At 51.7% G+C, this 16103-nt stretch overlaps 2 protein-coding genes across 2 annotated transcripts; one reads left to right on the top strand and one right to left on the bottom strand.

Annotated features, from left to right (window-relative positions):
* Positions 1-6425: 6425 nt before the first annotated feature.
* Positions 6426-7436, bottom strand: LOC108643914 (olfactory receptor 14C36-like). Its single transcript, XM_018088196.3, has one exon. It carries the CDS (start codon positions 7425-7427, stop codon positions 6456-6458), a length of 972 nt encoding a protein of 323 aa, XP_017943685.2. The 5' UTR covers positions 7428-7436; the 3' UTR covers positions 6426-6455.
* Positions 7437-14672: 7236 nt separating this feature from the next.
* On the top strand, positions 14673-15599 carry LOC108643827 (olfactory receptor 14J1-like; the record flags this gene model as incomplete). Its single annotated transcript, XM_018088114.3, has 1 exon — positions 14673-15599. A coding segment is annotated over exon 1 (927 nt), but the record flags the coding sequence as incomplete, so codon positions are not given.
* Between the last annotated feature and the right edge of the window lie 504 nt (positions 15600-16103).

The raw sequence follows: 16103 nt of genomic DNA, 5'->3' as shown, positions 1-16103 counted from the left end.
CTGGGTCACTTCTTCTGTCACCTTGCTCCAGGGCTGGAACTCTCCTGCAGTTACACCATGACACTCCTGCTCTCTGCTTTCCAGGTTCCATTTTCAGATCCCGTCTTCCCCTCCTGTTCCCAGGGACATCCTGGGAGTGCTTCAGAGCTGCCATCCTGGGGCAGCTCCTGCCCAGCGTGGGCAGGCACAAGGTCTCTCCACCTGCTCCTCTCACCTCCCCAGTGCCACTGTTTTCTGCAGCCTCCTCATCCTTGCCCAGCACAGCCCTCCTGGCACAGTTGGACACAGCCCTTGTTCTCCCCCCTCCTCAGGCACCTGCCCAACCCCCTCAGCTCCAGCCTGATGGCCAGAAACCTTCAGGGCAGGGAGGCACCAGGGAAAATGCTGAGGAAACCTTTCAGCTGCACTCAAATCCAATTGGAGGGGTTGGTCTCAAAGAAGAAATCCCTTCTCATTCTCCAGAACCACCAGGACAACCTGTGTTGTGTCCTGGGCACTCCTCTGGAAGTGTGGGATATGGAAAAGGTTTTGGTGTCAGGGATATTGAGAAGGTTGGGCAGTGTCACTGGGAGACCTCTCCCAAACCCTTGGAAAGGCCAGAGCCATCCCAGAGCTTCCTGGGGCCTTGGCAAAGGCAGACATGGAACCAGTCTGCAAACAGGGCAGCAAGGAGGGTTGGCAGAGTTCCAGACTGCTCAGGCTCAGCAGGGAAGGGGATATGGCAAGTTCTCCTGCAGCCATTGCCAGGCATGGGAAGGACAAGGCAGGGATTGCAGAACTCCTGTGGGAGGGAAAAGAAGAGGATGTTTTGTGTCCAGACTTTATCAAGGTCCTTGACATGGTCTCCTGCCGTCTCCTTATGGCCAGACTGGTGAGAGCTGGACTGAAGAAGTGGGAGATGTGGTGGGTGGGAAGTTGGCTGAATGAAGAGTGTCAAATAAAATCCATGGTACAAAGTCCTTTTGGCAGAAACTTCTTGGTGAAATCCCTCAGTGACCAGCCCTGGAACACCAATGCAGAAAATCTCTCTATATAATGGGAAAAAATGGATTTTCAAGTCCTTTGTGAATGATGCCAAATTTCAGGGAGCCCTTCAGAAACCTGTCCTGGTTTAAAGGCACATTTTGGGGCAGGAACTCCAATCAAATGAACTCACTCCCCTTTTATTCTCCACCACTACAGGGAGACAAAATACAAGAAGGTATAAGTGAAAAAAATAAGAGTTTACTGACGAGAAATATGACAGTAAAACCAGCAATACCAACAGAACAGTTCAAAGAAACAGCAGAGAGAGAAATTGCCTCCTCTCCCCTCATGCCCCAACTCCCTTTTGGAAACAGATAAAAACAGGGATCAACACGTGCCTCCCTTCCCCTTTTTCCCCCTGAGTGAATAAAGAACAAAAAACAAAACCAGGGGAAAAGAGGGGGCAAAGTAAAATCTGGGAAACTCTCTGGTCTGAGATCAGTTGTGCTGCCCAAGAACACGCTGACTCCAGAGGTGTCCAAGCGGGGCAGAGCCGGCGACTCCGGTCCGTGCGGCGGCGGGGGGGAGGCAGCGGCTCTGCTTGATTCCATGGAGTTCTGGGGAGGCACAGTGGCCCCTTGGTTCCAGGAGGGTCTGAGATGTCCCAGGATTCCTTTTGTTCCAAAGAGACCATGCATGTCACAATGGTCCCTTGGTTCCATGAGATTCCACAGTGTCCCTGCATTCCTTTGGTTCCATGAGGCCCTGCAGTGTCACGGTGCCACTTGATTCCGTGACATTACAAAGAATCAGAATGGCCCCTTGATTTAAGGCCAACTGCACATGGGGCTGCCTTGGGGGGAGTGTGGGCACCCAGACAAGGGAGTTGTCACCCCCCTGGACTCAGCCCTGGGGTCACCACATCTGGACTGGTCTGTCTGTCTGTGAGGTTCCCCATTCTGGAGCAATGAGGAATAACTGGAGAGGGTCTAGAGGAGATCTGACAGGATGGAGCTTTTCTCTGTATTGGAAATAGAATGAAATCTCCACAAAGAGTAGCATGGAAGGTGCAGATTGAAGGTGAGGAAAAAGAAATGTCACTCAGCGGGGACCCTTGTGCTACAAGAGGTCACCCAGAGGGAGTCAGGATCAGTCCATGGCTTTGTGTTCCAGGGAACAGCCAGAGCTGGTGCAGAGACATCAGGGAGGGTCTAGAAATGCTGCTGGGAGGGGGTGGGAAAGCAGGAGGGGTGTGTGCAGCCTGCAAGGCCAGAGCAGCAGCAGGGCCAGGGCAGGACAGCCTGCAGGAGAGATGGCCAAGGGCTCTGGCAGGGCTGCAAGGCCCAAAGGCACCCAGGCCTTTGTCCCCTTGCCTCTGGCAGCTGCCTCTGCCACTCAGGCCACCACAAGCAACTTGCCTGGCAGGTTCTGCACTTGGTTTCTGCCTCGCCCCTCCCTCAGGAGCCTGGCAGGGGTTGCCCAGTTTTGGGCCTTTGTTGTTCCTCCCCCTCCCATCCCAGTGCCCCCAAACAGCCCTGAGCCAGCCGGGAGGGACAGGATCTGCTGGGCCAGGGCCTGGGGCTCAGGCCTTGGCCTTTGTGCTCCACAAAACCAAGGCAGGCTTTGCTCAGCATTGCAGGGGCCTGCCCAGAGCCTTTGTCTGCCTGCACTCCTGGCCTCCAAGGAGCTGCTCCAAGGAGTCCCTGGGGAGCAGTGCCTGCCCTCAGTGGGGCCCAGCAATGCTTCAAGGCACTTGCAGTTTGGCTTCTGACTTCTTCAGCAGCTGCTTCAATCTTCTCTCAGTACCTCAGGACCATGGGCTGGGTTGCAAACACACCGTGGGGCTCATTAAAATGCAGAAATCCCTCTGGATCTCTTTGTCTTCCTTTAATTGTCTTCAAAGCAGTTTCAAAACAAGTCTTTAAAGTTTGTCCTTTTTTTGTTTTAATTCAATGATGGCTATTTTTTAGTTCAGAGAAGAGGTGATAGAAGTGTTCTCCAAGTGATCTTGATGCTGAGTGTCTCCTCAGGAGATCCACACTGACCCTGGATGATCAGCCTTGCTCCTCACCCCCCAACCTCACCAGTTCTGACATGGCCCATCTTGGACTGACAGCTGATGCAACTCCAAACACACTGTGGGACCCAATAAAACACTGAGAAACAAATTATTTCCTTCCTTTAATTGTCTTCAAGTCTTCAAGAGTTCTACAGCTAATTGGAGTTGTTTTGTAGTTTAGCTAAGGAGGACGATTTTAAAGTGGAAGTCATAAAAAAATATATATTTTTATGAAAGGGAATGATTTACACAGAGCCTTGGGAATGCAAGAGGGTCAGGGTGCAAAGGATTTTTAATCCAAAGACAAGAGGGTAAAAGACATTAGTAGCTTTTAATTATTGACCCGTTTAACAGTTATCAGGTGATTCAATAGCAGTTGCTATAATTTTAACATTGACTGAATTATGGATTCAAAACTACAACATTCCCACCACAGTCAATTCACACCCACACCCAGGCAGAGATGTGTGGACACATCAAGAGCTGGGTGTGGGTAGGTCCCTCTCCCAAATTCTCCTTGTTGTCAGGGAAACACTCCCCCAAATCCCTTTGTGTTTCCCAGCAGACAAGGGTCACAGCTGGAGGAGTGTTTGTTGAGGGGGATCAGAATTGTCCTGGGCATCAGGGAGGGTCTTTGGAGTGTTGCAAACTGGAGGGTTCCCGAGCTGGGAGAGGCTGCCAGAGGTGTCCCACTGAGAGGGAGGTGCTGGGGAGCTGCCAGGGCCTCCCTCAGCCCCGCTGGGTGTGGGCTCCCAAGGGGACTGGCTTTAGTTATCTGCTGAATTTCCATCCTGGTGTCAGGAATGACTGGAGTTTCCAAACTATTTGGGAATTGTATCCAAACTGTTCCATTTGGGTCATGGTTCAGGCAGGGAATGTTCCAAGGCTTTCATGGGATGTCTGATTATCCTGTGTTCCCCAGCTCTTCCACTCTGGATTGTTCCCACCTGTATTATACAGGACCACCCGGTCCAGTCCAGAGACACTTCCCCACACCCTGGTCCTGTCCAGGGACACTTCCCCACACCCTGGTACAGTCCAGGGGTTCTTCATTGCTCAGCTGGTTTGGTCAAGGCTTGTCAGGAGCTCCTGAGATCATGACCAGGCCTGAGGAGCATGGGGGGAGGATGCACCACCACAGAGGCTTCTAAGAAAGATGGGGGCAGACTTTTTGTAGAGCCTGGACATGGCTGCGATTGGACAAATAGTTTTAAACTAAAAAAAGGCAGATTTGAAGTCGATATAACCAAGAATTTTTTACAGTGAGAGCGGTGAAACACTGGCACGGGTTGCCCAGAGAGGTGATGCCTCATCCCTGGAAACATTCAAGGGCAGGTTGGGCAGGGCTCTGAGCAACCTGATCTAGTTGTGGATGTTCCTGCTTATTGCAGAGGGTTGGACTTCTGACACTGCAGGGCCTCCTGTAATCAAGGGGCCAGTGGGACACTGGGGAGCCTCCTGGAGCCAAGGGAACCCTGGGATATTTTGGAACATCGTGGAATCAAGGAGCCACTGTGACATTGCAGAGCCTTGAGGAACCAAAGGATCCAAGAGACACTGCGGAACCTCGAGGAATCAAGGGTCCATTGTGATACTGCAGGGAACTAAAGGAATCCTGGGACACAGTGGAAACTCATGAAATCATCATTGTGACACTCCAGAGCCTCATGGAACCAAAGGAACCCTGAGAGTTTTTGGGACCTCATGGAATCAAGGGGCCATTTCTGGCAGGATGCTCTGCTCTGATAATACCTAAACAATGGTCAGAGAATGCAAACAATGCAAGCTCTCTGTGCTGAGTTACTGCTGGTGTCAAGGTGCTGTTTTTATTGTTGAATTATGCTAAACCCAAAATGCTTCCTGAAACTTCAAACACACATCTTGCTTTCTGAAGCAGGATTTGACAGAGAAGCTGCTCCCTGGTCTGCAAACATGTCCAGCAGTCAAACCTTTTATAACTATAAAAACCCTGTCCAACTTTCATGTAACAGATTCTTCCCCAGACTTCCTTGAAGTGTGTGGAGCTTCTGCCATGAAGCAGGGACAGCTCTTCATGGTCACTGCCCAGGGGTAAAGTGAAAGAGAGAGAACTACCCCCTGTTGTTGTGGGGTGAGTTACCTCAATGTCTGCTTCAGGATTGTTTCTTTTTGCTGCCTTTGATCCAATTGCTTTAATAGAATGATTTTGATAGACTGCACTGTTGTTTCTTACACAATACTGCTAGGAGTTTTTGGCTTTTGTATTGTGCAGTAAATAATTCTGTTTCAGGTACATCATCTGATCACTTGTCTGATCAATTTTCTGTTCATTTGTCATAATAAATAATTCATTTTATAGAAATATTTCTGATTTGCCATCACTAAAACCTGCAGGACAAAGTGATTGAATCACACCTCTATAATTTCTTTCAGTTTAAACCAAATTCTGAGTCTGAGATTGGATCCAGCCAGAGTCAGGTTCCTCTCTGAGAAGGAATTTGGAAAGCAAGGGGGTCCTTTCTGCCCCTCGTAGCTCAACGAGACGGCTTCTGCCATCAACTTTGTCTAAGCCTTCCCCCCCCAGCCCCAAGCTGTGACACAGGGGCATGTCTTGTCCATGCAGGGCAAACATGGACTCCTGAGCTGGTCATTTGCTGTCCCTCCTTGGAGGGAAGAACAAGCCCAATGGCCTGGGGTGAGAGGCCAGTGCTGGGAGCGGCGCTGGCTGTGCCAGGGCACTGCTGGGGGCCCCCACCCTGAGCACTCCCCCCCTTGTGCTGGTCACTGCTGTTTTCCTCTGCAGGGCGTTGTGTTGGGCACATCCTGGAGAGCAAAGTGGAAAGCAGATGGAAGCTTTGAGGCCCTGGCCTGAGGAGATGCCCCTGCAGGATGGCAGTGCTGCTGCAGAGGTCAGCTCTGTGCCAGCAGTGCCCGTGGCTGTCCCTGCCTGCAGTCCCTGGACAGTCCTGCAGCAGGACTGGCACCGACTGCCAGAGCACTGAGGCCTCCAACAACACAGGGCTCTGCAGGACAGTGTGGAAGGGAAGGGAGAGGGCAGGAGAAGGGCTGCTGCTCCCTGGCAGTGCTGCTCTGCTGGGACTCTTTTCTGGCCCAGCTCTGCACAGAGGCACCGACCCTGCAGCTGCAGAGAAGTCAGAGAGGAAAGATGTCAGGCAAACAAGTCAATGCAGAGTTCTTTATTTGGTTGAAGAACACAGTGAGTACAATTGCCAATCTGTACACCTTCCGGGCCAGGCTAGAAAGGCAAACACTGAAATGAAAATGGTGTTTATATATAAAAAAATATTTATATATATATCCTTATAGATATATTTATAGATATAAAGATTTTTTAATGTGAACAAATTCTCCCAAAATAACACTCCTATCAGAAGCAAAAAATAGAGAAGGTATGGTGGGCCTTTAATTAAGTCCATAACAGGATTGGCCTTTAATGAGGTAAATAACATGCAGAAGAAGGAGAGTTTATTGCTTCTGAAAAACACCCAGTTATGAGTTTCCTCAGGGCATCCTTGAGCTCCTGGTTCCTCAGGCTGTAGATGAAGGGGTTCAATGCTGGAGGAACCACTGAGTACAGAACTGACAGGACCAGATCCAGGGATGGGGAGGAGATGGAGGGAGGCTTCAGGTAGGAAAAGAATAACGTGCTGAGGAACAGGGAGACCACGGCCAGGTGAGGGAGGCACGTGGAAAAGGCTTTGTGCCGTCCCTGCTGAGAGGGGATCCTCAGCACAGCCCTGAAGATCTGCACATAGGAGAACACAATGAAAATGAAACAACCAAACATTAAACAGGCAATAACCACAGTCAGCCCAAGTTCCCTGAGGTAGCCTGAGTGTGAGCAGGAGAGCTTGACGATGGCAGGGATTTCACAGAAGAACTGGCCCAGGGCATTGCCCTGGCACAGGGGCAGGGAAAATGTATTGGCTGTGTGCAGCAGAGCAGTGAGAAAGCCAGTGGCCCAGGCAGCTGCTGCCATGTGGGCACAAGCTCTGCTGCCCAGGAGGGTCCCGTAGTGCAGGGGTTTGCAGATGGCAACGTAGCGGTCGTAGCACATGATGGTGAGGAGGGAATACTCTGCTCCAAGAAAGAAGACAAGCAGAAAGGCCTGTGCAGCACATCCCATGTAGGAGATGGTTGTGGTGTCCCAGAGGGAATTGTGCATGGCTTTGGGGACAGTGGTGCAGATGCAGCCCAGGTCTGTGAGGGAGAGGTTGAGCAGGAAGAAGCCCATGGGGGTGTGCAGGTGGTGGTCACAGGCTACGGCGCTGAGGATGAGGCCGTTGGCCAGGAGGGCAGCCAGGGAGATGGCCAGGAAGAGCCAGAAGTGCAGGAGCTGCAGCTCCCGCCTGTCTGTGAATGCCAGGAGGAGGAACTGGGTGAGGGAGCTGCTGTTGGGCATTTGCTGCTTCTTAGCACAGGGTCTGTTCAAAAAAGGAAAGGACAGGGAACAGTTAAGACAGACCTCTGTGAAAAAGCAACTCCATTTCTAAAAGAAATCGATGTGTCAAATGTCACCAAATGCACTGCCAAGGAGTCAGTTTTGCTCTGCTGCAGTGGGACATGGAATTTTTTGGTAGAGCTCTCACACACACAAGGAATGTCAGATGTAACAGACCTTGAGTACAAAAGTTCCATCTCTACACCCATGACTCAGAAGAGCTGGGGCTGCAGAGCAGAAGCTTAGTCTGTCCTTAGAATAATTGTACCTGTGTTTTTTATTTTTACCATCACACCTGGGGAAGGTTCTTTTCCACTGCAGGAATCCTCATTTCTATGGCCCAGCACACAGTGCCCAGCAGAGCTGCAGGGAAGGGCCCCCAGAGCTGCCTGAACACCCCCTCCCCCAGGCCTTGGGGGCACTTGCCCCCCACTCCCTGCCCAGGGCTCTGCTGCCTGGAGCTGTCCCTGCCAGCAGCTGCTTCCCTGGGCACAGGGCTGAGAAAGTGACACTGATGTGTCTATAAGACAATTTTGATGTCTGATACTCTCAGGTTCAATCCCCTCTAATCTAACAGAGTTCAAGTTTCAGTGTCTCCTCCTGTGCTCAGAGATTCATTTCCCTGTTGCAGTCAGCACCCAGACAACCCAGAGTATAACACTGAAAGAACTGGTTCATTCCCTTTAGGTACCCTCTGTCTGTCTGTGCCTCTTGCAAATACCTTCTGGGAAATTTCCTGCTTTGATCTGGAGCTGTGACCAGCCCTCATCCCTGCAGCACACTTTGGAGATCAGAAGGACTCTGCCCTGCTCTGCCCTCCCAGGAGTTGTTCCTTCCCCACAGCCCTTCTCCCCCAGCCCCGTGGCAGCTCCTTGGCCGGGCTGAGAGCTGACCCTGGCAGGCAGCAGAGTCCCTGCCCCAGCACACAGAGCCCTGGGGGCAGGACCCTGCTCTGCCCCACAGCCCTGGGCACCCCTGGCTGCACCCCCACCTTCCCACCCCACAGCCAGCCCTGGCACAGGGAACCTTCTGGCCCTGGGCCTCTGATGGGGCAGCAGCAAGTCCTGCTCTGCAGCAGCTTCTCCTGCTGCACCCCAGCAAATCCAGCAGAGCCATCCTGACAGCTCCTGCCACTGCTGCCATTTGGCAGCTGGCAGAGGCACTTGCAGGAACTCACCTGCACTGCTCTGCAGCCACAGCCTGAGCGTGGCAAAGGGCTGGCAAGGTTCCTGCCCTGAGCAGCTCTGCCCTGTCCTCCCACCCCAGGATCCCTTGAACCTCCTGCTCCCTTCTCCTCTCTGCCCTTGCTGCCTGCAGCTCCTGCCCTGCTCTGCCATATGGCCACTTCCCCTGCACTGCAGCAACTGGGAGAGTCCTGCTGAAAGAGCCTGGAAGCTGTGGGATGTGCCAGCTTTAGGAGATGCCTCCAGGAAGAGAAGCTGAACTTTCCTACAGCCAGAGAATTCTTCCTTCAAATCCTGGGAAGGTTTCTCCTGTAGTGAGAGCTCAGTCACCTCCCAGCCCAGGCTGCCTCTCATGTCTCTGCCTTCTCTCCTGTGCCCTGGGTGCTGCAGGCAGTGCCCTCAGCCCTGCTGGGCTGTGCAGAGGAGCTGCTCACCAGCAGAGCTGTCTCTTTGAAGCTTCTCTTGGTTGTCAGGAGCTCCCTGTGTGCCAGGAGCCCAGCCCAGCTCAGCAGCACAGCAACAGCCCCAGGCAGCCCTTTCTCTGACCCTCTGGGCTCCCTCCAGCTGTCCCTGGGGCTCCAGGGGAACCTGCTGGCACACAGCTGAAGGAAATAATGATGTGCCTTCTCTCAGCTGGGCACACACACTTCTTTCAGCACTGTCATGTCTCCAAACAGACTCAGAGTTAAGTCCAAGAGTCCCCTTTTCATGTCCCATCATTAGACACGAAACCCAGACAGTGCCCAGGAGGGATCTCCTTCACCTGCACTGAGGGAAGGGACTCAGCTGAGTCAACAGAGGTGTCTCCTTGTGGCTCTGCAGACCTGGGGCCAGAAGGACACTCAGCTCCCTCCACAACCCCCATGGGCTGGGATTCCTCCTGCCCCACTTCAGTGGGCCCAAAACAGGCCCCTGCAGATGACTCCTTGTCCCAGCTCCCATGGCAATGAATGGAGACCAAAACCAGGAGTGACCTGCTGGGACACAAAGCCCTGGTTCCTTCTGAGGGGCCAGAGGTGACCGAGATTCCTGTTGGGAATTGCAGGCTCCAATGGAGCAGTTCCTAGGGACAGGGCAGCAGCTGTGGGATCTTCTTGGAGGCTGCTGGGACATTGCTTTGGCCAACTTCAGTGGCAGAAGGGGCCCACATGTAGGACAGGGGAACCTGTCACTGTTCCTTCTGTCCAGGGCAGCCCCTAGAGGTGTTCAGGTGACCAAATGGAGTCAGGTGGCACAGGGAGAGAGGTCTCTCTCCTGTTCTTTATCAGGGTATTTTCTACATGTCCTCAGAGTACAATGGCAGTTGTCTCCTGGACATCCCTTCACTGCTGAACCTAATTGAGGGCAGCTGAGCCTGGATTGAACAGCCAAAGAGGGGCCTGTAGTGCCAGGGGAGGTGCCAGGGCTCTGCAGCACAAGTGCAGCAGCTGCCATGGACAGCACAGGGCCTGTGCAGGAACCTCCTCCCCATTCCCAGTAGTTGTGGGACAGGCACCACCCAGGGCTTCTCAGACACACTGGGGGCCTTTGGGGCAGGGAGTGAATCCCAGCCCTGCAGGGACACAAAGGCTGTCCCTTCTCTGCCCAGCCAAGGCTGGGCCAGGCACGAGTCCAAATCCCATCAGCCCAGGCTGTCCACACTTGTTTCCTCACTCTGCTGGCTCTTCTCCCCCCCAGCATTTCAGCAGCATGTGCTGATCTCCTCAGGGATCAGGCCTGGGATTTTCCCCCTGGGCCTGAGTCCCAGCACGTCCACCCCCAAGGCCATTGTCAGCAAAGCCTCTGCCCACCCCAGCTCTCGGGGCTTTCAGAGCAGCTTTCCCCACTGCAAGTCTGTTCTTACCCCGGTGCCCCACTGAGGGGCTGCAGCCAGACAGGCCCCAATGCCCTGCGTGTGGGGCACAGGCAGGAGGAGCTGCAGCCCCAAGTCTCTCTTCATTCCACTTGCAGGCAATAACAGCCCAGGCCTGCTGAGACAGTTCTAAGGTTGCAGGGCTGTGATGGGTTGGGAGAGAAGGCCAAGGAGACACAGGAGAGAAAGAGCAGGAGAGAGGTGTCCTCAGTGGGAAGGAGCTTCTTGGAGCTGTGCAGCTGCTCTAGGGGATGAACAACTTGGGTGAACTTTTGTGGGTGAGGGTCAGAGGAGAGACTGGTTTGGGTGACCTTGTGGTGTGAGACAAAGAACCCATTCAAGTTTGCTTTGATAACCCTGGAATTCACTGGAAAAGCACCACGACAGGATGCAAAGGGTCCCAGAGGTTTGTGCAGGGTCTTGGTCAAGACACCCCTTGGACACAGGCCTTTAGAGCACAGCTGGCAGGTTGGTGGACAACAGGGAGGCTCATCTGCATCTGCTTCTCATCAAGAGGAACCAAGAGGTTGCCATGGTAACTGACCATAGCAAAGAGAATGTATGATGGTTGCCATGGTAACTGACCAGAACAATGGGAATGTATGATGGTTGCCATGGTAACTGACCGTCACAATGGAAATGTGTGGTGGTTGCCATGGCAACCGATTGTAGCAACACAACTGTTGGGTGGTTGCCATGGAAACCAACTGAAGTGATGTGAGTGTTTGATGGTTGCCATGGTTACTGACTGTAGCAATGGGAATGTATGCTGGTTGCCATGGTAACAGACCATAGCAGTGGAAAGTATAACAGTTGCCATGGTAACGAACTATAGCAACTGGAATGTATGCTGGTTGCCATGGTAATTGACTGTAGCAGTGGAAATGTATGATGGTTGCCATGGTAACAAACCATAGTGATGGGAATGTATGATGGTTGCCATGGTAAGCAACAGTAGCAACAGGAATGTATAATGGTTGCCATGGTAACTGACTGTGGCAATGGGAATGTATGATGGTTGCCATGGTAACCGACCAAAGTAATAGGAATGTATGATGGTTGCCATAGTAACCAACTTTATCAGTGGGCAGTATGCTGGTTGCCATGGTAACTGACCGCAGCAACGGGAATGTATGCTAGTTGCCATGGTAACTGACCATCGCAATGGAAATTTGTGATGGTTGGCATGGTAACCAACTGTAGTGATGGGAGTGTTTAATTGTTGCCATAGTAACTGACTGTAGAAACGGGAATGTACGATGGTTGCCATGGTAACTGACCGTAGCAACTGGAATGTATGCTGGTTGCCATGGTAACCAACTGTAGCAACACGACTGTGTGATGGTTGCCATGATAACCGACTTTAGTAATGGCCGTGTTTGATGGTTGGCATGGTAACTGACTGTGGCAATGGGAATGTATGCTTGTTGCCATAGTAAACAACCGTAGCAATGAGACTGTATGATGGTTGCCCTGGTAACTGACCATGACAATGGGAATATATGCTGGTTGCCATGGTAACAGACCGCAGCAGTGGGAAGTATAACAGTTGCCATGGTAAACGACTGTAGCAATGGGAATGTATGATAGTTGCCATGGTAACCGACCATAGTAATGGAAATGTGTGATGATTGCCATGGTAACTGAGTGTAGAAATGGGAATGCATGTTGGTTGCCATGGTAACCAACTGTCGCAACAGGAACGTATGATGGTTGGCATGGTAACTGACTGTGGCAATGAGAATGTATGATTGTTGCCATGGTAACTCACATTAAGAATGGGAATGTGTGATGGTTGCCATGGTAACTCAGCATAGCAATAGGAATGTATGCTTTTTGCCATGGTAACTGATGGGAGGAATGGGAATGTGTGATTGTTGCCATGGTCACCAATTGTAGCAATAGGAATGTATGCTGGTTGCCACGGTAACAGACTGTAGCAATGGGAATGTATGATAGTTACCATGGTAACTGCCACAGCAATGGGAATGTATTCTATTTCCAAGGTAACTCACCGTAGTAATGGGAATGCATGCTGGTTGTCATGGCAACTGTGATTTACTTAGACTATGAGCATGATATTTTCATCTGCAAAAAAACTGGTGAGTGCCCAGAGATCTCCCAAGATGGGCTTTAAAGGTCTCAAGCACATGAGCACTAGAGAGGGGCTAAAGAGCTGTGGCCTCAATGGTGTGGAGACTGAGGACAGCACAGGACAGCCCTGAGAGGGCTTGAAGGGAGGATTTAGAGATGGTGCATCCTTTTGTCAGAGCAGAAAAGAGCATGAGAAAGAAAGAATTAATGCCAAGTGCAGCTGGGGAGGTCCCGAGTGGACATGAGGAAAAAGGAATTTCACTCCATGGAAAACGCTGTGCTGGAACACGTCACCCAGAAGGAGTCTGGATGAGCCCAAGGCTTTGTGTGTGCAGGAAGAGCCAGGGAGGACACAGAGATGTCAGTGCAGGAAGGTGCCAGCCAGGTGGGGCAGCCGGGGGGATGACGACAGCCTGCAGGGAAAGGGGCAGGGCATGGACACCGTAGGACAGCCTGGGCTGGAGAGGAGACAGGGATGGGGAGAAGCTGAAAGGCCCTGACAGAGCCACCTTCTGCAGGCCTTTGGCCATGGCTGCTGTCTGTGCCCCTGATGCCAGGAGGAGGGGAGTGCCCCTTGCAGCCCTGGGGCCTCATGGCCTCCTTGTCCCTGCTCAGCAGCCTGGCAGGTGCCACCCCATGGTCCTGCCCTTGGCATTGCACATCCCACATCCCAGTGCCCCAGGAAGAGCCCTGAGGAATGAGGCAGGGACAGCATCTGCCTTCCCAGGGGCTGAGGGTCCCATTTGATTAAGGAAACAAGTAAAGGTTTGTTCAGCATCAGAGCCACCTTTCCCTTGCTTGTCCATCCTTGTTATCACTGTCTGCAGTTTTCTGCTCTAACTGGAACCTGGGGACACGTTCTCCGTTGTGTCCCTCAGTGAGACTCATTAGCACTAAAGGAAATTTTAGTGTTTCAATCTCACTTTGACTTCTTGAAAAGTTGTTTGAACTTCCTCTCAGGGACTGAGTCTCATGTAAACAACACCAAACCCCCTGGAGGGTCATGAAATGCCTGGGGTTGTTGCTGTGCTGCTGAGCTGGGCCGGGCTCCTGGCACACAGGGAGCTCCTGGCAAGCAAGAAGAGCTTCAAAGAGACAGCTCTGCTGGTGAGCAGCTCCTCTGCACAGCCCAGCAGGGCTGAGGGCACTGCCTGCAGCTCCCAGGGCAGGGGAGTGAGACAGAGAGAAGTTAAAGGCTGTCAGATGTAGAATGATGCTGAGACCTCACTGGGGGAGAATTTTTAGCAGATCTTGGCACAGGAAGTCTGGTCATGCAGGGCAATGGGACTGCAGCTTTTGGAGGCATCTGGGAAAGCTGGCACTGCCCAACAACTACAGATTCTGTAAGTGCAACTCTGAGAGCATCTGGAGTGCAGAGGAGGAGGACATGCTCAGAGCTTCAGCTCCCTCTCAGAATATTTCCAAGACAAAGATTTTTATAAGGTTAAAGAAATTTCCTGAGATTGTGTTTCCAGTTTCCTACTCTTGAGGAATGGGAGGAATAAATCATTAAGAAAGTATTAATTTTGACAGGTCCCTGAGACATCTGAACTGTGAGTGCTCAGTAGGTCTATCTTAGCTTCCTAATGTGCTTTCAGCTACTGCTCTGCCTGTGGGCAGCACCAGCATCACCTCTGCCAGACCCATCAGGACTAGTCTGAGATGTCCTTTTTGCACCTGCAAATGGAATATGACCCCTACCAGTGCAGCCTGTGGTGCTGGGGAAGGAGCTGAGTCTGCTTAAATCAAATGCCATCATAAGGACACTTGGCTGTCTCCCTGAGGTTTCCTTCCAAGCTGTGAATTCCGCTCCAGGATGGAAACCTGTCCCTTAACATCTCCTTGTTATGTGAAACCCCTGTACAGAAGCACAGTGATGCTAAACCAGTGAAAATGCTGTTGAGTAGGGACCCAGCACTGGAGCTGAAGGAAGATCTCCTAGGAAATCAAAAGGCTGTCTGTGTGTGACATGGGGAGTGTCTGTAGAATAAAGCTTTGACTTTGTTTAGATAAGTCCATACTAACTGGCCTCTTACTGTCTTCTCTGTGTTGGAAACAAACACCCAGAGGCAGCAAATGTCCAACAGCAGCTCCATGCCCCAGTTCCTCCTCCTGGCATTCGCAGACAGGCGGGAGCTGCAGCTCCTGCACTTCTGGCTCTTCCTGGCCATCTCCCTGGCTGCCCTCCTGGCCAACGGCCTCATCCTCAGCGCCGTAGCCTGTGACCACCACCTGCACACCCCCATGGGCTTCTTCCTGCTCAACCTCTCCCTCACAGACCTGGGCTGCATCTGCACCACTGTCCCCAAAGCCATGCACAATTCCCTCTGGGACACCACAACCATCTCCTACATGGGATGTGCTGCACAGGTCTTTTTCTTTCTGTTCTTCATCTCAGTAGAGTTTTCCCTCCTCACCATCATGTGCTACGACCGCTACGTTGCCATCTGCAAACCCCTGCACTACGGGACCCTCCTGGGCAGCAGAGCTTGTGCCCACATGGCAGCAGCTGCCTGGGCCACTGTCTTTCTCAATGCTCTGCTGCACACAGCCAATACATTTTCCCTGCCCCTGTGCCAGGGCAATGCCCTGGGCCAGTTCTTCTGTGAAATCCCTGCCATCCTCAAGCTCTCCTGCTCACACTCAGGCTACCTCAGGGAAATTGGGCTCACTGTGGTTACTGCCTGTTTAATGTTTGGTTGTTTTGTTTTCATTGTTTTCTCCTATGTGCAGATCTTCAGGGCTGTGCTGAGGATCCCCTCTCAGCAGGGACGGCACAAAGCCTTTTCCACTTGCCTCCCTCACTTGGTCGTGGTCTCACTGTTTGTCAGCACTGGCTTGTTTACTTACTTGAAGCCCCCCTCAATCTCCTCCCCATCCTTTGATCTGTTGGTGTCATTTCTATACTCGGTGGTGCCTCCAGCACTGAACCCCCTCATCTACAGTCTGAGGAACCAGAAGCTCAAGGACACACTGAAGAAAATGATGACTGGATGTTTTTCAGAAGCAAAAATATTTCTGTTTTCTGCTCCATAACATTCAGAATGGATGACCCAGCCTTCCTGCTCAGGTTTCTTATGGCAATAATTTGTGGGAGCTGTTCTCTTTTTTCTTGCAATATTGTTTTCCACAAAAGAAAATGTTATTCTTCCTGCCCTTTCTAATTCATTGTCTACTATTGAATTTGATTCTGATACTGTCTAAATGAGGAATTGTAATTTATGCATTTAAAAAAACCTAATTTTCTTGCAGAAACTTTTTTGGATGAAATCCTTCCTCTGGTACCTTTGAAGTAGCGGGGACTGTCCCTGTGTGCAGATGCAGAAAGAAAAGGAGTCCCAGCACAGCAGCACTGCCAGGGAGCACCAGAACTTATTCTGAGCTGCTCTCTTTCTACTTCCATGCTCTCCTTTTGCACCCATGTGGAAGACCTGAGTGGTTTGATGTTTGGGGTGTAGAGATGTAACAAGAACTAATAGTTTTTGCAACAAAATGTGTAATAGAAAA

The sequence above is a fragment of the Manacus vitellinus genome, unplaced genomic scaffold (assembly GCF_001715985.3).
Source record: "Manacus vitellinus isolate BGI_N305 unplaced genomic scaffold, ASM171598v3 ctg7180002434397_pilon, whole genome shotgun sequence".
Classification (NCBI taxonomy): domain Eukaryota; kingdom Metazoa; phylum Chordata; class Aves; order Passeriformes; family Pipridae; genus Manacus; species Manacus vitellinus.
The sequence above is the reverse complement of the archived record's forward strand: the minus strand, read 5'-3'. Positions and strand labels throughout refer to the sequence as shown.